General features: G+C 45.2%; 1 protein-coding gene across 2 annotated transcripts in view; it reads left to right on the top strand.

Moving 5' to 3' along the window:
- LOC145359191 (thyroid hormone receptor alpha) overlaps window positions 1–23,720 on the top strand; it is a 381,569-nt gene that overhangs the window by 247,694 nt on the left and 110,155 nt on the right. The window contains exon 3 of one of the 2 annotated variants that reach the window (XM_080213649.1): window positions 11,426–11,597. In XM_080213649.1, coding sequence (XP_080069775.1) covers window positions 11,545–11,597 — 53 coding nt within the window. In that variant the 5' untranslated portion in view covers window positions 11,426–11,544. Of the gene's footprint in view, window positions 1–11,379; window positions 11,598–23,720 lie in introns of both variants that reach the window. The other variant, XM_080213648.1, reaches the window with a different exon arrangement.

Raw genomic sequence — 23,720 nt, 5'->3', positions numbered from 1 at the left:
TCATAGCTAGGGTGCAGAGAAAGATCAGCTTAACATAAGGTAGGTCCATTCAAAAGTCTGATGGCAGCAGGGAAGAAGCTGTTCTTGAGATGGTTGGTATGTGACCTCAGACATTTGTATCTTTTTCCTGACAGAAGAAGTTGGAAGAGAGAATGTCCAGGGTGTGTGGGGTCCTTGATTATGCTGGCTGCTTTTCCAGAGGCTTTCCCCAGCTCACACAAGTTGCGTTCTAGAGAAAGGCAGTGTGTTGACAGCTGAGTTCAGCCAAGATCACACTGTCAAGAGGGAGAGGGTCAGGCAGTGCAGGGGTCACGCTGCATCATTGAGTGGGAAGAGGTCGGGTCTAGACCGAATTTCCCAGTACATTAAATCCTTGATAAATATAGCTGAGCTAATAGATTTTACATGTCTACAGGTTTAATGTTTTACAATAACTTGACATCAGCTTGCCTCTACTTGAGATTCCACTCAATTTCCAAGATTTAAGTGGGCTCAGCAAGGCTTTTCAAGATTAGATTCCTCGCATAGCTGCCAAGTTCACAATTTTCAGTATGAAATCTGTTCAAATGAGCTGCAGTTCCATTTCATCATATTGTTCCTAGCTGTGGGCTTTACATTGCTTTACCCTCGAGTGTTGGTGCAGGGATAGTGGGGAACATCTGCACCTAACCAGCACATCTGTCGGACTGTGGGAAGAAACCGGAGCACCCGGAGGAAACCCATGCAGACACAGGGAGAATGGGCAGACTCCGCACAGAGAGTGACCCAAAGCCGGGAATCGAACCCGGGTCCCAGGGGCTACGCTGCTGGCATTTATCCTGAGTCCAGCGAGATGAGGTTTGCATCTCCTGCGCCCACTCAAAGAAAATCTGTGAACTTGGTGTTTATTCAGCCTCGTCCAAGATCAGTAGAGTCCAAGATTCTCCAAAGCTGAGAGGATGCTGACTCCACTGATCCTTTCCACAGGTGTTTTCTTATTTTGTTGGAAGGAGAGATTTTCTGTCCACACAAATTCCACTGTCTTGGAAAAACCTCAACAAATTCATAAAAACCAATCAAAGGCGAGAGAGTCCGTTTATTTCAGGCGTGATCAAGCTAACAGGATTCAGATCATTTTATTACCGTCTCCTAATTCTCATTTATTTAAATGTGATTTTTTTTCTTCATTCATTCATGGAATCTGGGCATCGCTGGCTAGGCCAGCATTTATTGCCCGTCCCTAATTGCCCCTTGAGGAGGTTGTGGTAAGCTGACTTCATGAACTGCCGTGGTCCCTGTGGTGTAGATACACCCACAGTGCTGTTAGGGAGGGATTCCAGGATTTTGATCAAGCGACAATGAAGGAACGGCGATGTATTTCCATGTCAAGAAACTACAAAGGGTCATGAATGTAGCCCAATCCATCATGCAAACCAGCCTCCCATCCACTGACTCTGTCTAGACTTCACACTGCCTCGACAAAGCAGCCAGCATAGTTAAGGACCCCACATACACCAGACATTCTCTCTTACACGTTCTTCGGTCAGGAAAAAGATACGTAAGTCTGAGGTCACGTACCAACCGACTCAAGGACAACTTCTTTCCTCCTGCCATCAGACTTTTAAATGGACCTGCCTCACATTAAGTTGATCTTTCTCTGCACACTAGCCATGACTGTAACATTACATTCTGCAGTCCCTTCTTTCCTTCTCTATGAATGGTATGCTTTGTCTTCATGGTGTACAGGAAACAATACTTTTCACTGTATGCTAACACATGTGACAATAATAAATCAAATCAAATCCAATCAAAATGAGGAAAGTGAGTTGCTTGGAGAGGAACTTCCTGGAGGTAATGTTCCCTTGTATCTGCTGTCCTTCTTCTAGATGGCAACCATCATGAGTGTGGAACTTGCTTTCTAAGGAGTGTTGGTGAGTTGTTGCAATGTATCTTGTAAATGGCACACACAGCTGCCGCTACATATATATGTATATATGGTGGAGGAGGAATTGGATGTTTCCCAAGCATGGATATTATCCAGGCGTCACTACATTTGGTCATGGGCTTACATGTGTGCTGGTATTATTTTATTGATTTGGATCACGGGTGTTCTAATCTGGTGAATGGTAGACTGGGGAATTCAGAATGGGGACCAAAGAAGTGGCAGAGACTTTGGACAAGTGTTTTGTATCCTTCTTTGTTGTAATAGACACAAAAGGGCATCTCATGAATAGTCAATGGCAAAAGGGGAGGGTGGAGTTCCCAAAACAATCACTATCACGAGAGCCAGAGTACTACGAAAACTAGTGAGACTGAGGGCTGTCAAGTCCTAGGGTCTGAAAAGAAGCATCTGCGGAGATACTGGATCCATTGGTAGTAATCCTTCAAAATTCCCAAACTTCTGGAAAGGTGCCAGCAGACTGGAAAACTGCAAATGTAATGCCCCGACTGAGGAAAGAAAGGAGACTGGAAACCGGAAGCTATAAGTCAGTTAGCCTAATAACTGCATAGGAAAGTGCTGGAATTATTAAGTGGGTGGTAGAGATTTTAAGTTTATTTATCAGTATCACTACTAGCTTACATTAACTCTGCAGTGAAGTTACTGTGAAAATCCCCTGGGCGCCACACTCCGGCACCTGTTCGGGTACACCAAGGGAGAATTTAGCACGGCCAATGCACCTAACCAGCGTGTCTTTCGGACTGGGGGAGGAAACCGCAGCACCCAGAGGAAACCCATGCAGACACAGGGAGAATGTGCAAACACCACGTAGACATGCTAACCGCTGTGCCACCCCACTGTGTGTTGGGCTTCACTGGAGCATTGTGGCGGGCCAAAGACGGGCATGAGAGCAGATTGCTGGGTTAAAATGGCACACAACAGGAAGGTTGGGGTTAAGCTTGTGGAGGGAGCGAAGGTGTTCTGCAGAGCAGTCACCCAGAGGAGACTGGTCTACACTGGGGAGACTAAACACAGACTGGACAGCTGCTTAGCCAGGCTGCCTCTAATGAATTCTGTTGAAGCAAATTCCAAATACATAAAAGAGCAATAAACAGATTGTGAAGAAATGGAAAGCGAAAGTAAAGGCAGGCAACTTGACAGTTCAAGCACAACCATCTGTTCCCCTTCGTACTGGCCCTGTTTGATATACACCCCCTGCTTGAAAGGGGCAGTGGAATGGCCTGCTCTCTAACCTGTATTTTTTCCGTGCGGAATGAGTTTTGAATTCATTCCCTTTTTACCCAGTGTTAGAGGCGGGGAAGGAATGGGAGGGCAGATGAAGCAAGCTGTGAATTTCTCGGGATTTTGCCAGCCGACCTGCACTCTGCTCAGTCTGTTACCACAGGACACAGCCACAGCCGTGCTCAAACATAACATCACAAGAATAGCTGTGGGGAGGAACTGGCCCGACACTCAAACCTGCGAGTAGGAATAGTCCAAGCTTTTGTCACACTCTCTTCCAGACATCTTCCTGGCTAGCACTGCTGCCTCACAGCGCCAGGGACCCGGGTTCGAATCCCGGCTTGGTTCACTGTCTGTGTGGAGTTTGCACATTCTCCCCATGTCTGCATGGGTTTCCTCCGGATGCTCTGGTTTCCTCCCGAAATGTGAAAGACGTGTTGGTTAGATGCATTGGCCATGCTAAATTCTCCCCTCAGTGTACCCAAACAGGTGCCAAAGTGTGGCAACGGGGGGAATTTTCACAGTAACTTCATTGCAGCGTTAATGTAAGCCTTACTTGTGACTAATAAATAAACTTTAAAACTTTTACTTATATGAGGAGCTGTACTTGCCCTGGCTACAAAGTTTCTGGATCTTCGTGCAGCCTTTCTTCCCACTGGACAATAGCGGGGAGGATTCGCAGCCTGACCATCAACCTACATCATCAGTATCTCTGCTGAACAGATCCTGAAGTGGGACTTAAATTGGGAGTTTCTTGCTCAGAGGCAGGATTGCTACATACTGAGTTACAAAACTTTTGTGATATAGAATTATGATTCTTATAAGAAGAACATAAGAAATAGGAGCAGGCCTAAATTCTAAATTAACAATACAGGGGCACCTTCTTTTAATTCATTCGTGGGACGTGGGCCAGCATTTATTGCCCATCCCTAGTTCCCCGAGGGACAAGTTGAGAGACAACCACATTACTGTGGTTCTGGAGACACATGTAGGCCCGATCGGTAAGGGGAGCAGATTTCCTTCTCTGTAGAACGTTCGTGAACCAGGTAGGTTATTCCAAGAATTGGCAATGGTTTTGTGGACATCAGTTGATTCTTAATTCCAGATTTTTTTTACTGAATTTAAATTCCACCATCTGCCTTGGCTGGATTTGAATCCGTGTCCCCAGAATATTAGTTGAGTTTCTGGATTAACAGACTAGCGATGATAGGCCTTTGTTCCCCCCCTCAGCGGCCCCCCGCCCCCCCACCACCACCACCCCCTAGAGTAGGTCAGGACTTTCTCAGTACTTGCTTGACGTTTACACAAGGCCTAATCGTCAAAGCTCAGCCGTAATCAGTGTGTTGAGTTTGCCATGTTGGCACACCTCCGTGCCCTGTGTCAATGTGTCACTGTCGCAGTGCCCTAGTTGTTTTGTTATCCATCTGGCAGCAGTGAGTAGTTAAGAATTTGGAATCATAATTTTTGTTGCTGACGTAGTTGAATAGAATCCAAGTTCTGCCCAAAGTGTTTTGAACCTCAGGTTTTGTTCACAGTGGCGAAAGAATTGGGATTAATCTGGCTGTTCATCAAGAGGGGCGGGCAGAATGTTGGCACGGTGCAGCCTTCCGAAATGTGTCCAGAGCCCAGCGTCCTAATTTATTGGCACTTTCCTGGCCAAAGTATTTATTAGTGTCACAAGTAGGCTTAAATTAACGCTACAATGAAATTACTGTGAAAATCCTCCAGTCGCCCCACTCTGGAGCCTATTCGGGTACATTGAGGGAGAATTTAGCCTATGTACCTAACCAGCACGTCTTTCGGACTGGGAGGAAACCGGAGCACCCGGAGGAAATACGCGCGGACACGGGGAGAATGTGCAGATTCCGCACAGACAGTGACCCGAGGCTGCAATTGAACCCAGGGCCGTGGTGCTGTGAGGCTGCAGTGCTAACTCCTGTGCCACGGTGCTGCTGTAAACTTAATTGAATTTGATAGAATGGGATTTCATGTAGGTATTGATGTGGGGTAAACTGGCGTTGTGAGGAGAATGGATATCTCTTCAGTCTAGCTATGTTGTACTTACCCTGGAGTTTTTCTGGATACAGAAAAATGTCAGATTTGACTGATGAATTTTCATTGGCTAATGCTGTCCCTTACTTCAAAAAGCTAGCCAACAAAAAGCCGCTATCTATCATGCAAACAATACCCAAGCGTCTATTTTTAAAACTCTGAGCTAGCTGAGCGAGTCAAAATGCAAGGAGAGCATTTATAATGAACGAACTGCTGGTACAAACGTGATGGGCCGAATGGTCCCCTTCAGTGCTGTCTCATTATGGTTGATTCAGTGTGTTAATAGGCAGAGCAGAAGGGCCAGGTTTTGTCAGGCCTACGGCGGCTATACCTTGCTTTTCAAGGTCAATCAATATAATTCTGGCTTGACCCTGCTCTCCCTGTTCTACAGCTGTTATCTTTGCATTAAGTGGGCACTTGGAAGCCCAGAGTTTCGTTTTCTTTTAAGTACACATGTTGCAGAAATGGTGGAAGGCTTCCTGGCTGAGAGTTGGTGTTGTACCTCTGGTGTGGGGGTAAGACAAACATCTGATTAATGAATGAGCCCGTGGGCTAGCTGCTGCTTCCCCCTTTACTGATGTGAATTATAATCTGTTGGACATTTACTGTGAATATGTGACACTCGTTATTTCTTTAATTTCAGCGTCTGGGGTTATTTTTAATTTTGTCCTTGCAGCAACTCATTCAGTGACCCTGACTAACGTATCTGTGGATTTGTGTTATTGTTCTGAACAGACATTTTTTTTGTAGATACCATCTGTATCTGTGTAGCACAAATTGAAATTGCTTTCACTGTGAAGCAGAAATGGCCATGACCAGCACAAGGCCATGCCTGTCTGGAATTCAAAAAGTTTTCTTTTCCCCAAAGTCATTGCACTGAGTTTCTGCCAAGGATTCTAAATAATTGAATCAAATTCATATTGAAGTCCATTTTCTGAAGGGAGGGATAGATTGTTGGCTCTTTCCTCATTTCAATGTTTCTTTATTATAGAATCCCTGCAGTGCAGAAGGTGGCCATTCGGCCCATTGGGTCTGCACTGAGTCATAAGAACATAAGGACATAAGAAATAGGAGCAGGAGTAGGCCAACTAGCCCTTCGAGCCTGCCCCGCCATTCAATAAGATCATGGCTGATCTGTCGTGGCTCAGTTCCACTTTCCCGCCCTCTCCCCATAACCCTTAATCCCCTCTCTCATCAAAAACCCATCAACCCGCGTCTTAAAAATATTTAATGAGGCAGCCTCCACCACTTCAACGGGCAGAGAATTCCAGAGATTCACCACCCTTTGAGTGAAGAAGTTCCTCCTCAACTCCGTTCTAAACCGCCCCACCTTTATCTTGAGGCTGTGCCCCCTAGTCCTACTGTCTTTTTTGAGCGGGAAGAGTCTCTCCACCTCTATCCTATCCATCCCATTCATCATCTTATACGTCTCAATGAGATCTCCCCTCATTCTTCTAAACTCTAACGAGTACAAGCCTAATCTATTCAGCCTCTCCTCATAGCTCAACCCCCTCAACTCCGGCATCAGCCTAGTAAACCTCCTCTGCACTCCCTCCAAGGCTAAAATATCCTTGCGTAAGTACGGTGCCCAAAACTGCACATAGTACTCCAGCTGCGGCCTCACCAATGCCCTATACAGCCGCAGCAAGACCTCCCTACTTTTATATTCAATCCCCCTCGCGATGAAGGCCAGCATCCCATTCGCCTTCCTGACCACCTGCAAGCTGGGTTTTTGCGACTCATGCACAAGGACCTCGAGGTCCCTCTGCACCGTTGCCTGCTGCAGTTTTTCTCCACGTAAGTAATAATCCTTCCTACCATTACTCCTTCCAAAGTGGACCACCTCGCACTTGCCAACATTAAATTCCATTTGCCATTTCCTGGCTCATTCGCCCAGCCTATCTAGATCCTTCTGTAGACTCTCCCCACCCTCCGCACAATTTGCCTTTCCACCAATTTTGGTGTCATCAGCAAATTTCGACACCCTACACTCGGTTCCCTCCTCCAGATCATCTATATAAATAGTCATTGGCAGAGCATCTTTATCCAGGTGCTACCCCACACCCCCTCCCCCCCCACCCTATCCCCCTAACCCCCCATTTTTACCATAACCAATCCATCTAACCAACACATCTTTGGACACCAAGGAGCAATTTAGCATGGCCTATCCACCTGACCTACACATCTTTGAACAATAAGGGGTAATTTGGCATGGCCAATCCATCTAACTTGCGCACATTTGAGCTGTGGGAGGAAACTGGAGCACCCGGAGAAAACCCATGCTGACACGGGGAGAAAGTGCAAACTCCACATAGGCAGTCACCCAAAGTCAATATTGAACCCGGATCCCTGGTGCTGTGAGGCAGCGGTGCTGTGAGGCAGCAGTGCTGACCTGGCACAGTAGTTAGCACTGCTGTGCCCCATATCAGGGACCTGGGTTCAATTCCAGCCTTGGATTGAACAGAGTATACACATTCTCTTCGTGTCTGTGTGGGTTTCCTCCGGGTGCTCTGGTTTCTTCCCACAGTTCAAAGATGTGCAGGTTAGGTTGATTGGCCATGCTAAATTGTCCCTTAGTGTCAGGAGAATCAGTAAGGTAAGTAATGGGGTTTTGGAGGTAGGATCTGGGTGGGATTGTTGTCAGTGCAGGCTCAATGGGCCGAATGGCCTCCTGCACTGTTAGGATTTTATGACTGTTCCTTTTTTTCTTTATTGCTTCAAAATCAGAAGCTCCATTACAGTCTGGAAGCAAAGTTTTTGTGATATCGCTCAACCCAGGTTTAATTGTGTGACAGTTGCATTATTAAAGCCTTTGTGGGCCTTAGTCAAGATTCTCCATTCATGTAGTGCTGTCATTGGCACTAAGTGGAGAAGGCCAAGTTGAGAGAGTCAAAAGACCATTGTTCATCTCCTCCTGGAGTATACAAAGAAAGGACAAAGAAATGTACAGTACAGGAACAGGCTCTTTGACCTTCCGAGCCTGTGCTGATCATAATGCCCTAAATAAACTAAAAAACAATCTTCTACCCTTGCTCGGTCCATATCCCTCTATTCCCTCCCTATTCATGTACTCATCCAGATGCTCTTAAATGTTGCTAATCTGTCTGCTTCCTCTTCTGGCAGTGCGTTCCAGACAATCAGTGTGTGAAAAACCCTTCCTGCATATTTCCCTCAAATAAAGCTTGGGACAGCTGCTGCAATGGGAAAGGTCCCTGTTGGAATTGTGTTGGTTACAGAATGAATCTGTTAAAGAAATCTTTGTAGATGCAGCAGCACAGTGGCACAACGGTTAGCACTGCTGCCTGACAGTGCCAGGGTCCTGGGTTCAATTCCTGGCTTGGGGCGTTGTCTGTACGGAGTCTGGAGTCAGGTGACAAAGGGGCAAACCCCGAAAGCTTGTGAGTTTACTATCAAATAAATTGGTTGGACTTTAACCTGGTGTTGTGAGACTTCTTACTGTGTAAGGCCTTTCAGCCATAGTACACTGGGGGGTAGCTTTATAGAACCCCTTGGGCTACATCCCAGCCACCGAGTGCACTTTGTGAATATCAAAAGTATTGAGGCAGCTAGGAGAGGCTCAGGCTGTGTGAAGGAAAATTGAATTCTGTTTGATTTGATTATTATCCGAAAGATGTGTGGGTTAGGTGGATAGGCCATGTTAAATTGCTCCTTAGTGTCAGGGAGATTAGCAGGGTAAATATGTGGTGTATGGAAATAGGGCCCAGGTGGAATTGTGGTCAGTGCAGACTCGATAGGCTGAATGGCCTCCTTCTGCATGGTAGGGATTCTATGATCTAGACACAGCTTTTAATCAGGTACGGGGGTACTTGATTACGGTGGCTGCTTTCCCGAGGCAGCGGGAAGTGTAGACGGAGTCAGTGAATGGGAGGCTGGTTTGCGTGATGGATTGGGCTACATTCACGACCTTTAATAGTTTCTTACAGGCTTGGGCAGAGCAGGAACCATACCAAGCTGTGATGCAACCAGATAGGATTCTTTCTATGTGCGTCTGTGAAAGTGAGATTCGTAATGAACGTGCCGAATTTCCTTAACCTTCAGAGAAAGTGGAGACGCTTTCTGTATTGCGCTTTTGCAATCTGAAATGAGTTTGCCTCATGCTGTATGCCTGACATGGAATTTATATTGTAAATGTCAAGGGCTTAATAATTGTATGGAGGAACCTAAGAATGGAACATACCGGATAAAGACAAACCAAATGTTATTACACATTCTGCATCATAGAATCCCTACAGTGCAGAAGGAGGCTATTCAGCCCATCGCGTCTGCACCGACACAATCCCACCTAGGCCCTATCCCCTAACCCCATATATTTAGCCCACTAATCCTTCTAACCTACGATTCCCGGGACACCAAAGGGTAATTTCGCATGGCCAATGCACTTAAGAATGTTTATTAGTTCCCAATCTGGGAATCAAACCCAGGTCCCTGGCGCTGTGAGGCAGCAGTGCCAACTACTGTGCTATCGTGCACATCGTTGGAATCATTTTTGAGTTGAAAATTTTATTTTTACAAATTTGATGAATAAAATATGTTTTTGGGAAAAAACACCTGCAAGGGGCCTCTCTAAGTGCCAACGTAGCATTGATATGGAGTTAATGGATCACCGAGTTAATGTCTCTCAGACAGGAGACCCTCAAAAATGAAAGGCTCAATAATTCTTTGTTGATTCAGAGAGATTTGGAAGAAACAGGAAGGATCTGATAACAGCACAGAAATTACCAAACAGAAAGAGCTGTGGCTAAAGCCTTTGCTTGGCTTCTCTTTCCCCATCAGTGATTAATGTCAGTATATCGTGTGAGACAGTTGCTATGCATATGCATTCCCAAGGCTTCATCATTCTATCAACCAAATGTTTATTATACAGGAGCATGACACTTCTCATCTTGTCAACTGGTCCCATTATAACGTTAGTGTTGCGTGATCACCCAATGTCATGAAACAACTGCGCCTCCTCGTGCTTTGACGTGACACAAAGCTTAGTAGAAAAGCTCTGGCTACAGTTAATCGTAAACAATTAAAGCCTCAGAGTTCTGGTGCCAAATTCCAGCATTTCATTGTCACAAATACACCATGCAACAGAATCCCTACGGTGCAGAAAGAGGCTTGCAGAGAAAAGGCATCCGGATGATAGGAACACAGGAGCAGGAGTAGGCCATGTGGCCCTTGGAGCCTGCTTCACCATTCTGTAAGATCATGGTTGATTTAGTTGTGGTCTTAGCCCCACTTACCCGTCTGCCCCCACTGTAACTCAACTCCCTTGCCGAACAAAAATCTTCCATGACTAAACTCAAGGACCCAGTACTTTCTGGAGGAGAGAATTCAACATGTTAATGACCCTTTGGCAGAAAAGGTTTCTCATCATCTGTCTTAAAAGGGAAGTATTCGGGGAGGCGATGGCTGAGTGGTATTATCACTAGATTATTAATTCAGAAACTCATCTAATGTTCTGGGGACCAGGGTTCAAATCCCACCGCAGCAAGTGGTGGAATTTGAATTCAGTTTTAAAAAGTCTAGAATTAAGAATCTACTGATGGCCATGAAACCATTGTCGATTGTCGGAAAAACCCATCTGTGTTCACTGATGATCTTTAGGGAAGGAAATCTGCCTTCATACCTGGTCTGGCCTACATGTGTTTCCAGAACCACAACAATGTGGTTGACTCTTAAATGCCCTCGGGCAACTAGGGATGGGCAATAAATGCTGGCCCAGCCAGCGACAGCATGTCCCACAAATGAATGATAAAAAGACCCGCAAAGGCACAGAGGAGAGTTTCAGCAGCAGATGAGCCGGGGTTGGGGTGAAGACAAGAAATGGAAATAGGCACTCTCAGTGTTAGTGCGGCTGTGTGGCCTGAAACCCAACCCGTGGGTCGCATAGGGAACCAAGATGACCAACAGTCTGGTTTTATCTCAGACAGTTGCCAGGGAGAGGAATGAGGTGGGCAGCTAGGGAACGGAGATTGGAACACAACCAAAAAACAATCAAACAATATCCCAGCACGAGATGCTGCCATTGGCAAGAGAGAGCCAAGGATTGATTGAGGTGATTTTGAATTGAAAAGTAATTGGCCTCTATGGTGTTCGCTACAGTCAGAATGCAACATTTTAGGTAACGCGTTCTCTGTTTTTGCTCTGTCTTTCTGCAGGATTCTGTTGTCTGCGAGTCTAACTGGGCTGTGTTCACGTCTGCAGAGAGAAATTTTGCTACAACATTAAGACAGACATAGTTGAGGAAAGCAAGGAGAATGTGTGTGGCAGCCTGGCTGCGGACATTTACCCCCTTTGAGAGGCACTGAATGGAACAGCCCTGAATGGAACGCACATCCAGCGAGCCCCCAGCTCTTCTAAAGAAGGATGTGGAAGGGTAAGCGATCTGAATTGGAAACAAAATCATTTTAAAAATCATTGTCCTCTGGCTGCACAGTGGAGTAATGTTCCAGCATTAGAGAAACACAAGAGTGGGTGTGGAGAAGGTGTTGGAGTTTAATGGGGCTGGTGAATCACCGGACTGGTAATCCAGAGGCATGAGTTCAAATCCAGCCAAGGCAGTTGGTGGAATTTAAATTCGATTAAAAAATTTGGAATATAAAACTAGTCTCAGTAATAGTGACCGTAACACCTCTCATCGATTGTTCTATTTCACTAATGTTCCTTTAGGGAATTAAATCAGCCACCTTTATCTGTCCTGGCCTACATGTGACTTCAGCAATATGGTTCATTCTGAAATGTCCTCTGAAATAGCCTAGCAAACCACCACTTGCAAGGGCAATTAGTGATGGTCAACAAATGGTTAGCTTTGGTTGCCAGGTTGACAGTTCAATAGAATCATAGAATCCCTACAGTGCAGGAGGAGATCATTCAGCCCATCGAGTCTGCACCACCTCTCTGAAAGCATCCCATTCAGGTCTTATCCTAACCTACACGTCTAGGGGCAATTTAGCATGGCCAATGCACCTAACCTGCACATCTTTGGAGGAAACCGGAGCACCCGGAAGAAACCCACGCAGGCACGAGGAGAACGTGCAGACTCCACACAGACAGTCATCTAAGGTGGGTGTTGAACCTGGGTCCCTGGCGCCGTGAGGCAGCAATTCCAACCACTGTGCCAGGGTGCTGCCAATACTTAATGTCCGGCAGCGCTAAGATCCCGTGAGAGAATTTTTAAGAAGTCAAGCAAGAAGACTCTAAGAACTGCAGGATGAGTAAGAGGAGAGGTGTTGAAGAACCTGACCTACCTTTCACACCTCTAATATCATTCTAGCCCTCTCTGTGGGTGAGATTTTGCAGTCCAGCCAAAGTCATTGGACTTTTGGTTGGGTCACTGCCGCAGAGGGACCCACTCTGTGCTGGGGCTGGAAAATCCAGGCCTGTGTTTTATTTCATTCATTGGTATCACTGACAAGATCAGTATTTGTTGTATATTCCTAATTCTCCTTGAGAACAACGAAGAGTCAATCACACTGTGGATCTGGAGGTAGATCAGACCAAGGATGGTGGATTTCCTTCCCTGAGGGGGAACCAGACGGGTTTTTACAGTAATCCACAATGGTTTCACGGTCACTGTGACAGAGACTAATTTTCAATTCCAGAGATTTCTTTTTAATTATTTGAACTTATTCATTAAATTTAATTTCCACCAGCTGCCACGGTGGGATTTGGACCCATGAATGTTGGTCTGAACTGCGAAAGTCCCAGTCCACTGAAATGACCATGCCACCACCATCTCTCTTGCAGTCTAACTAAGATTCTTTTCTTTGTTCATTATCCACCCCGCTCCCCCCCCCTCACCCACATTCTGCCTTCCACCCACACACTTCCCGTGTCTTTGGAATACCTATTGTCCTCTTCAGCTTTCCCCACCCACCTCCCCTCCTCCCCGCACCCCCCCCCCACGCCTCACAAACCTTCCCTGCGCCTTCAGAATGCCTGCAGCCTGCCCCTCAGCTCCCCAGTCCTGTCTGCCATCAGGAGGTAACCCTGGCCATTTGAAAATCTCGCAGAGTCTCCATTTGACATCCTGTTATCAGCAGTGTCCAGTGTTCGATACAGCCAGTGGCAAGGATTTTCAACAGTGCTGATTGGGTTTGCTTGTCATGATATATAAAGTACAAAGATTCTGAGTGTTATGCGGGGAATTATATCCGTTACGGAGAGTATGGGTGCAGATTTGTAGGAACAGAATGCCCTGTGTTCATTCTGTAACCTCCTTATTCTCTGAGCTGTGGAGCGTAAATATTTAGTGAAGGGTAAGGAACAAATAATCGTATCATTTTGCAAACACGTGTGTTGGAATATATTCTTGCACAAACATGTTGGTCATGTAAATGTAACTTGGGGAGTCAAGATGTTACATTGGTCTTTATCGCTGAAGGTTAACAGATGTAAGGTTAATTGTGTCGTACATTTTAGGTGTCTTATTCAATGTAGTGATGATTCATTAAGTATTTGACCTGCAAAATAATTTGTATTGACCCATCTGCATGTTGTCATCAGGAAAAAGTTCTTCTCTTTTTTTTTACTTGTAATTATGCAATGGGAGAGCTTTCATGTTGACTGATCAGTTTGAAGCTTATTTATCGGTTTCACAAGTAGGCTTACATTAATACTGCCATGAAGTTACTGTGTAAATCCCCTAGTTATCACAGTTCGGGTATACTGAGGTGAATTTAGCATGCCCAATACACCTAACCAGCGCATCTTTCGGAGTGTGGGAGGAAACTGGAGGACCCGGAGGAAACTCACGCAGACAGAGGGAGAATGTGCAAACTCCACACAGACAGTGACCCAAGCCGGGATTTGGATCCAGCTAACCACTGTGCCACCGTGCCGCATGTTGCTAGGAGGCAACCAGAGCTGTTTTACCGTAGCAAAAGTGCTATAGAAATGCAAGTTGTTGTAGGGACATTAATATACCTGCAGTCCACAATGTTCACTCCATCAGTTTGTGTACCCAGATGATAGGTGACTGCATAAAACCAACTGTCCTCGCTCCATGATATCTCAGTGGGTTTAACCAGTGCAGTGCAGAGCTCTCCAGAGAAGGAAGGTCTCAGGTTCACTGCACCCACTGCTCTCAGCCTTGGTGATAAGAGAGTGAACAAAAAGAAAAGCTGCATTCACATAGTGCCTTTCACATCCTCATAATGTCTCTAAAACTTAGACCTACTGAATTGATACTTTTTTTTGAAAGTGAAACAGCCAAAGGGCCTGTTTCCATGCTGTAACCCTCAGTGACTCTATGACTCCGTGTAGTCCTTGACATAGACAAGCTGGTGGAGTGGGCAGGTAGGTGGCAGATGAAGTTCAATGCAGAAAAGTGAGAGATGATGCATTTTGACAAGAACACAGAAAGATAATATAAGGGGTAAAATTCTTAAAGGGCTGCAAGAGCAGAGGGAACATAAGAACTAGAAGCAGTAGACCCTGGAATCTGCTCCACCATTCAATAAGATCATGGCTGATCTTTTTGTGGATTCAGCTCCACTTGCCCGCCTGCTCACCATAGCTCTTAATTCCTTAACTGATCAAAACTCTATCTATTCTTGCCTTAAAAACATTCAGTGAGATAGCCTCAACTGTTTCACTGGGCAGGGAATTCCACAGATTCACAACCCTTTAGGTGAAAAAGTTCCTCCTGAACTCAATCCTGAATCTGCTCCCCCTTATTTTGAGACGATGGGTGTGTGTGTACTAAGGTCATTGAAGGTGGTAGGACAGATGGAGCGAGCAGTTCATAAAGTTTACAGTGTTCTGGACTTTATTAATAGGTGCGTAGAGTACAAGAGCAAGAGGTTGTGCCGAACTTATACAAGACACTGGATCTCAGCTGGAATATCGGGTGGAATTGCCCCATCCCGCCCCGCCACGGGAATCATAGTGGGTGGGACATGGACCATGCAAAGGACCGCTGACCTCAGGTGGGATTTTCCAGCACTGGGGCAAGCGTGGCTGGAAAATCCCATCCATTGTTCACAGGAAGGGTATGAACTCATTGGAGAGAGAGCAGAAGAGGTTTACAAGAATGGTTTGAAGGATGAAAACCTTCACTTATGAGGATAGTTTGGAGAAGTTGGGACTGTTCTCCTTGGAGAGAAGAAGGCCAGGAGGAGATCTAATAGAGATACTCAATATCATGAGGGGGCTGGACAAAGTAGATCAGGAGAAACTGTCTGATTCAATTGGAATTATTATTGTCACATGTATTGGTATACAGTGAAAAGTGTTTCTAGTGCACTCTACAGCCAAATACATACCATTCATAGAGTACACTGGGGAGAAGGAAAGGAGAGGGTGCAGAATGTAATGTTACAGTCATAGCTAGGGTGTAGAGAAAGATATATATATATATGGTAGGTCCATTCAGAAGTCAGATGGCAGCAGGGAAGAAGCTATTGTTGAGTCAATTGGTACACAATTTCAGACTTTTCTCATTTTCCCCTTCGGAAGAAGGTGAAAGAGAGAATGTCCGAAGTGCATGAGGTCCTTGATTATGCTGGCTGCTTTTCTGAGGCAGCAGGAAGTGTAGACAGAGTCAATGGATGGGAGACTGGTTTACGTGATGGACTGGGTGACATTCACAACCCTTTGTGGTTTCTTGTGATCTTGATTAGAGCAGGAGCCACATCAGGCTGTGATTGTCACCAGATAATCTGTGCTTTCTTGTGGTGGATTGAGGGATAAATGGTCAGGACATTGGGAATAACGTCCCTGACCTTTTTCCGAGGCTACGGGAACTTTTGCATTCACCAGAGGAGGCAGGTAGGGTCTTTGTTTAACATTTCATCCAAAAGTCAGTGATTCTGGCACTACGACACATCCTCAGCACTTTGCCAGAATATCAGATGAGATGTTAATGCTGAAGTCCTGTGATGGGCCTTGGACCCAAAACCTTGACTCAGAAGTGGGAACGCTACCAACTGAACCACAGCTGTTCTCCATGACAATCTAGTAGTTTTGATTAAGAAGCACTTCCATAAATTCACTGCTGTATTTTAATCTTAACATCTTTCAAGCCACCGTCATCTATTTAGAAACAAGCTTTTGGTGCTAAGTCATGTAATCCTAAAGCTTTAAATGATGTGAAATGGATGGATGAGGAGAGATTGAGTTGGTTAGGATTATGTTCACTCAAGTTCAGAAGAATGAGCGAGGCTGTCATAGAAATCTATAAAATTCTAACGGGATTAGATAGGGTAGAATCATAGAATCCCTACAGTGCAGAAGGAGGCCATTTGGCCCATTGAGTCTGCACCGACCACAATCCCACCCAGGCCCTATTCCCATAACCTCATATATTTACCCTGCTAGATGTAGGAAGAGTTCCCAATGGTGGGGGAGTCCAACATTAGGGGTCACAGTCTGAGGATATGGGTTAAACCATTTAGGTCAGAGGTGAGGAGAAATTCTTTCACCCAGAGAGTAGTGAGCCTATGGAATTCACTATAGTGAAAACAATTGAGGCCTAAACACTGTGTGTTTTCAAGAAACAGTTAGATATAACACTTGGGCGAAAGGGATCAAAGGATATGGGGGGAAGGCAGGCATCAGAATATTGAGTTGGATGATCAGGCATGATATAATGAATGGAGCAGGCTCGAAGGGCCAAATGGCCTCCTCAAAGAACAAAGAGAACAAAGAACAAAGAACAACCCAGCACGGGAAACAGGCCCTTCAGCCCAACGAGCCCGCGCCGCCGCATCACCCTACACCTATTCTACCCTGCGTGTCTACGAATGGAACCCCTAACTTAGTCAGATTCAGGGGAGAATAGTGTCAATTTGGTAAACCAATCAGCCTAAGAGCACATCTTTGGGGTGTGGGAGGAAACCGGAGCGCCCGGAGGAAACCCACGCAACCATAGGGAGAATGCACAAACTCCCGCAGACACAGGCCCAAATCCATGTATCTGCACAGCCAGCAGTGCTAGTCACCGAGCTGTTGCGGCGCCTGTCTACCAGTCCAGGATCAAGCACACACACCGACACGAAGTACTAGGCCACTCCCGGAACCTCCAAGAGCAGCCCACGCACGACCCACCGTGTGCATGCCCCTCGTTTGACAACGAGGTGGACCTCCACCTGCGGAATAAAAAGACAAAAACGTTAATCTTACAAGTCTGCTTTTCTGGTGTCTCCCGAGGCTCTGACCTTATTTAATAGCCCCTACTATAACCCTCCATCCTTGTTTCACTCATGTGTCTGTCTAACTGAACCTTAAACGAGTCCGATGTTCCTGCCTCCACCACCCTACTCGGTAGCGCGTTCCATACCCCCACAACTCTCTGCGTAAAGAACCTTCCTCTCACATCCAAATTATACCTCTCCCCCCTCACCCTTAAATCATGACCTCTCGTATTTGTACCCAGTCTAGGGAGCAGTCTCTCACTATTGACTCTATCTATTCCCTTCAGTATCTTATATACCTCTATCATGTCCCCCCTCAACCTCCGTCTTTCCAAGGAGAAAAGTCCCAGTTTCTCCAACCTTTCCTCGTAACCCAGCCCCTCCAGGCCAGGCAACATCCTGGTAAACCTCCTCTGAACCCTCTCCAGAGCCTCCACGTCCTTCCGGTAGTAAGGTGACCAGAACTGGACGCAGTACTCCAAATGCGGTCTAACCAACGTTCTATACAACCTCCTGCTCCTATCTTCTATGTTTCTATGAAAGTCTGTTTGCAAAAAGAGATTTCATTATGTATTTGCAATGAGTGGTATGTCAATGCATTTAAGCACATCTTCAAGAAAGAGGCAAATTAATAATCTTCATAAATTAGTTAATTCATGAAAATTGGGTGAATTGAATTCCCCAAATTGTAATTTCTTTACAAACCGAATTTTTCACTTCACATGACGGAATAGATTAATTCATAGATACATAATGTCATTAAATTTTTAAAAACCTTTCCTTGGGAATAATTTTGGCTTCTGACAGTTTGAAATGTACGATATTGAATGGGCTGTGATTAACTCCAGTCAAGATGAGAAAGGAAAGTTGGGAGTAGAGTTTAATGGACACATTGCCAATATCACCCGTTTTTGACTCCTTCCTGAGATTAACAGAGTCTTACTGATTGAGGAGGAAGTCCTTGTTTCTTACCATCTTCATAGAATCCCTACAGTGCAGAAGGAGGCCACTCAGCCCATTGAGTCTGCATCGACCACAATCCCACACAGGCCCCATCCCCATAACCCCATGCATTTACCCTAGCTAGTCCCCCTGATACTAAGGGGCAATTTAGTCTGGCCAATCCATCTAACACCTTTGGACTGTGGAGCACCCAGAGGAAACTCACACAGCCATGGGGAGAATGTGTAAACTCCACACAAACAGTGACCCAAGCTCAGGAATTGAAACTGAGCCCCTGGTGCTGTGAGGCAGCAGTGCTAACCACTGCGCCACCATGCCGCCCCAATCTTGATACTTTTGGGGGACTTAATGACTCTCTGATCGGGTTACATTGTCATTGCCAACTGTAATCCTATTGCTTCCCGGCTGATGAGGGCTGAGGGAGATGGGGCTTTTCTCTTTAGAGCGGAGGAGGATGAGAGGCGACTTAATAGAGGTTTATAAGATGTTGAGGAGGATAGATAGAGTGGACGTTCAGAGACCATTTCCTTGGGTGGATGTAACTGTTACTAGGGAGCATAACTATAAGATTCATGGTGGGAGATATAGGAGGGATGTCCAAAGTAGGTTCTTTACTCAGAGAGTGGTTGGGGTGTGGAATGCACTGCCTGCTGTGATAGTGGAGTCGGACATTTTAGGAACTTTCAAGCAGTTATTGGATAGGCACATGGAGCACACCAGAATGATAGGGAGTGGGATAGCTTGATCTTGGTTTCGAACAGAGCTCGGCACAACATCAAGGGCCGAAGAGCCTGTACTGTGCTGTACTGTTCTATGTTCTATGTTTTGCTGGGGTCAAATCTTAGACGCTTTCTTGCAGAAACAACCACTCTTTATATTTGAGATTTGACCAGCTATTCGTTCATCGTGGCCATCAACACACACACTTCCAGCAGGGATAGCAATCAGGAGCATGAACCCTTGCTGTATTCACTCTCTCTTAACTGGGGACCAATTATACTACCTATTATATGGACATGACCCTGATTTTTTTTATTCATTCGTGGGATATGGGCATCACTGGCTGGCCAGCATCCCTCATTGCCCTTGAGAAGGTGGTGGTGAGCTGCCTTCTTGATCTGCGGATACAACTAAATGGCTTGGTAGGCCATTTCAGAGGGTGGCTGAGAATCTACCATATTGCTGTGGCTTTGGAGTCACATGTAGGCCAGATCAGGTGAGGACGGCAGATTTCCTTCCCTAAAGGACATTAGTGAATCAGATGGGTTTTCCAACAATCAACAATGGTTTCACGGCCATTATTAGATTCTTAATCCCAGATTTTTTTAAAAAATTCCTTTTCTGGAGGACATTAGTGAACCAGATGGATTTTCCTGACAATTGTTTCATGGTCATCAGTAAGTTCTTAATTTCAGATATTTTTTATTGAATTCACCATCTGCTGTGGTAGGATTTGAATCCAGGTCAGAGCATTAACTGAGTTCTTGGAATAATAGTCTACTGATAATATCACTAGGCCATCACCCAGGGACCAAATGGCTGAGCTTCCTGATCTGAATGGCTCTCTCTAGCTCACTTGGATCAGGCGAAGGAGCTGTTAAGCAAACAGACCATTAGTAGATTTGTGATCCAATTTGTTCCTAGGCCAATTGCCTGAGATACTTTCCAAGCTGAAATTCAGTACTTCCCCCTCTCAGACTCAATTTTGCTTTCCATTAATTGATGGCAGTTCCCAGGCAACAACAAAAACAACGGTATTTCTGGAACACCCTCGATGTATTAAAATGGCCCGAAGCCCTTCATAGAAGCATTACAAAACAAAATTTGACACAGAATCACAGGATTGTTACAGCACGCAAGGAGGCCATTTGGGGGCATCATATCTTTCTATGAATGAACAATTCACCCAATGCTACCCCTGCCTTCTCCTCATGAACCCTTCACGTTCTTCCTTTTCGAATAACAGTCTAATTCCCTTGTGAATGCTTTGATTAAACCTGCCTCCACCACACTGTCAGGCATTGCATTCTAGACCTTAGCCCCTCGCTGTGTGGAAAAGTTTTTCCTCATGTCGCTGTTGCTTCTTTCACTAATTACTTTCAGTCTGCACCCTAGCATTCTCGATCCTTCCATGAGTGGGAACAGTTCCTTCCCGTTTACTCTGTCCAGACCCCTCATGATTTTCAATACCCCTAATAAATTTCATCTCAATCCTCTCTTTAAGGAAAACAGTCCCAACTTCTCCAATCTGTCCTCAGAACTGAAGTTCCTCATCTTTAGAACCCTTGTTGTCAAATGTTTTCTGCACCCCCTCTTAGGCCTTCATGTCCTTCCTAAAGTGTGGCGCCCAGAACCAGATGCAGTGGTCAGCTGAAGGCAAACTCGTCACTCGTACCTCCAAGTGGTGCTGTTCCTGAGGCCATCTTAGCTCAGATGGCTAAGATTTACATCATAAGGAGTGTGTTAAAAGCAGAAAATGAGGCAGAAACGGGGAGACATGTAGGGAGGGAATTTCAGAGTTCAGGGATTCCAGAGCTTAGGCCCCAGGCAGCCGAAGACATGGTCACCAATGGCGGAGCGATGCAAAATGGGGAATGCAGAGAAAGTCAGAACTGGAAGAACTCAACAATTATGGAGGGGATTGCAGAGATTGAGGAGGGTGAGGCCAGGGAGGGATTTGAAAATAAGACTGATAATTTTACAATCAAGGCATTGCTTGACTCAGAGCCAATGTAAGTCAACAATTGCATGGGTGATGGATGAAGAGGAGTTAGAGCTCGTAAGGAGACAGGCAGCAGAGCCTTGAATGATCTCAACATTCTAGATGGTAGAAAGTGGGACCCTGGCCAGAGCGGCATTAGAAAATCAAGCTCGGAGAGAAGAAACCTCACAACACAAGGTTAAAGTCCAATATGTTTATTTGGTATCACGAGCTTTCGGAGCACTGCCCCTTCATCAGGTGAGTGGTGAAGGAGCAGCACTCCGAAAGCTCATGATTCCAAATAAACCTGTTGGACTTTAACCTGATGTTGTGAGACTTTTTACTGTGCTTCCCCAGTCTAACTTTGGTATCTCTACATCAGAGAGAAGAGAGGCATGGATGAGGGTCTCAGCAGCAGGTTAGCTGAGACAGGGACTGAGTGATCTGAGATTCCTAAAGGCCAGTGGAAGAGCTGATTAAAATAAGAACTAATTGGACTGCTGACCCTGCAGCATTTTATTTGTCCTCATTATCTGTAAGTAAGTTTCCAACCAGGAGCTGTCCAGAGTGGCAGGATTCGGCATATCAACAACTATTGTGTGCGAATCATTGGGCAACAGACTCATGTCCCATTGCTTACGTATGTGGAACAGAGGAGTTCCTGGGCAAGGAATTGGTAGGAAATGTTACCCTTCAGCGTAATACCAGAGAATGTCACTGAGTTGAACAATAATGACCCTTTTCCCCATCTTAATTCTAATTCAAGTTGGGGGAAGAAAGTGCTTTGTTATTGTGGGGTCCATTCATTCCTTTGAATAGATGGACATGGCATTGGCACGATGATTTTATTTATTGAACAAAACTTAAAATTAAATCATTCAGAAGCGAACAGAAAGAGAACAAAAGCTAAAGAGAGAGAGAGACTGGTTTCTTCTGTCAGTCCAGTATTGATTAAAACAGAACTCTAAAACAGACTGAACTAAACTGAAATCATAGACCTGAAATGATGATATATGTGTTTGTTATCTTCTTATAGAAGTTGTTTGGTACATGCTGACTCTGACTTGGAGAAATCGGCCACGCAGATCTTGTTCATGAAAAGCTTTGGCTTGTAAAAAGCCCATTTTGCTGGCATTGTACTTTTCAAAAATGCATTCAATTTTCCAGCATGTCTTCTGGATTTTAAAATGTAGTCAAGTTAAAGCTGAATCAGTTTTTTTTTAAACTTAGCATTTAAATGTAATTGCAGAGGCAGAAATACCTTAGAATGAAATCTCTGCATAAATTAAGTATACTGTATCCAGGCTCAACAGTTACCCATCATAACGAGACAAAGAACAATACAGCACATCAACAGACCCTTTGGCCCTCCAAGCCCACACCGATCATGTGTTCCTAACTAGACCATTCATCTGTATCCATCCATTCCCAGTCTGCTCATGTGGCTATCTAGATAAGTCTCAAATGATCCTAGCGTGTCTGCCTCAACCACCTTGCTTGGTAGTGCATTCCAGGCCCCCACCACCCTCTGTGTAAAATACATGCCCCACATATCTTTATTGAACCTTGCCCCCCCTCACATTGAACTTGTGACCCCTTGTGTTTGTCATTTCCGCTCTGGGAAAAAGCGTCCAACTGTTCACCCTATCTACGCCCTTCATAATTTTATAAACTTCTATTAGGTTGCCCCCTCAACCTCCATCTTTCCAGAGAGAATAACCCTAATTTACTCAATCTCACCTCATAGCTAAGACCCTCCACACCAGGCAACATCCTGATAAACCTTTTCTCCACTCTCTCCAAAGCCTCCATGTCCTTCTGGTAGTGTGGTGACCAGAACAGGACACAGTATTCCAAATGTGGCTTAACAAACTTTCTAAATATACTCTATGCCCCATCCAATAAAGGCAAGCATGCCATATGCCTTCTTCCCCACCTTCTCCACCTGTGTTGCCACCTTTAAGGATCTGTGGACTTGCACACCCAGATCCCTCTGTGTGTCTATACTGCTGATGGTTCTGCCATTTATTGTATAGCTCCCCCCTGCATTAGATCTACCAAAATACATCACTTTGCATTTATCTGGATTAAATTCCACCTGCCATTTCTCTGACCAATTTTCCCGCCTATCTATATCCTGCTGTATTCTCTGACAATGTTCATCACTATCCACAACTCCAGCAATCTTTGTGTCATCTGCAAACTTGCCAATCAGAACAGCTGCATCTTCTTCCAAATCATTTATATATATATCACAAACAGCAAAGGTCCCAGTACAGAGCCCTGCGGAACTAGTCACAGACCTCCAATCAGAGAAAGACCCCTCTGTTGCTACCCTCTGTCTTCTATGGCCAAGCCAGTTCTGTACCTATCTAGCTAGTTCACCTTTGATCCTGTGAGATTTAACCTTTCGTACCAGACTGCCATGAGGGACCTTATCAAATTCTTCACTAAAATCCATGTAGATGACTTCCATAGCCCTTCCCTCGTCAATCATTTTTTGTCACCTCCTCAAAAATCTCAACCAAATTTGTGAGGCATGACCTCCCTCGTACAAAACCATGTTGTCTATCACTAACGAGACAGTTCTGTTCTAAATGTGTAGAGACTGTCAATCCCTGTATTTTGATTCCTCTCTCAATAACTCATTTTTTTCTGTTCACCCAGTAGTGCCTGTTGGGTGCCAGTTTGGCTTGGATGA

Source organism: Carcharhinus amblyrhynchos, chromosome 27 (assembly GCF_965287045.1).
Source record: "Carcharhinus amblyrhynchos chromosome 27, sCarAmb.v2.hapA, whole genome shotgun sequence".
Taxonomy (NCBI): Eukaryota; Metazoa; Chordata; class Chondrichthyes; order Carcharhiniformes; family Carcharhinidae; genus Carcharhinus; species Carcharhinus amblyrhynchos.
The sequence above is the reverse complement of the archived record's forward strand: the minus strand, read 5'-3'. Positions and strand labels throughout refer to the sequence as shown.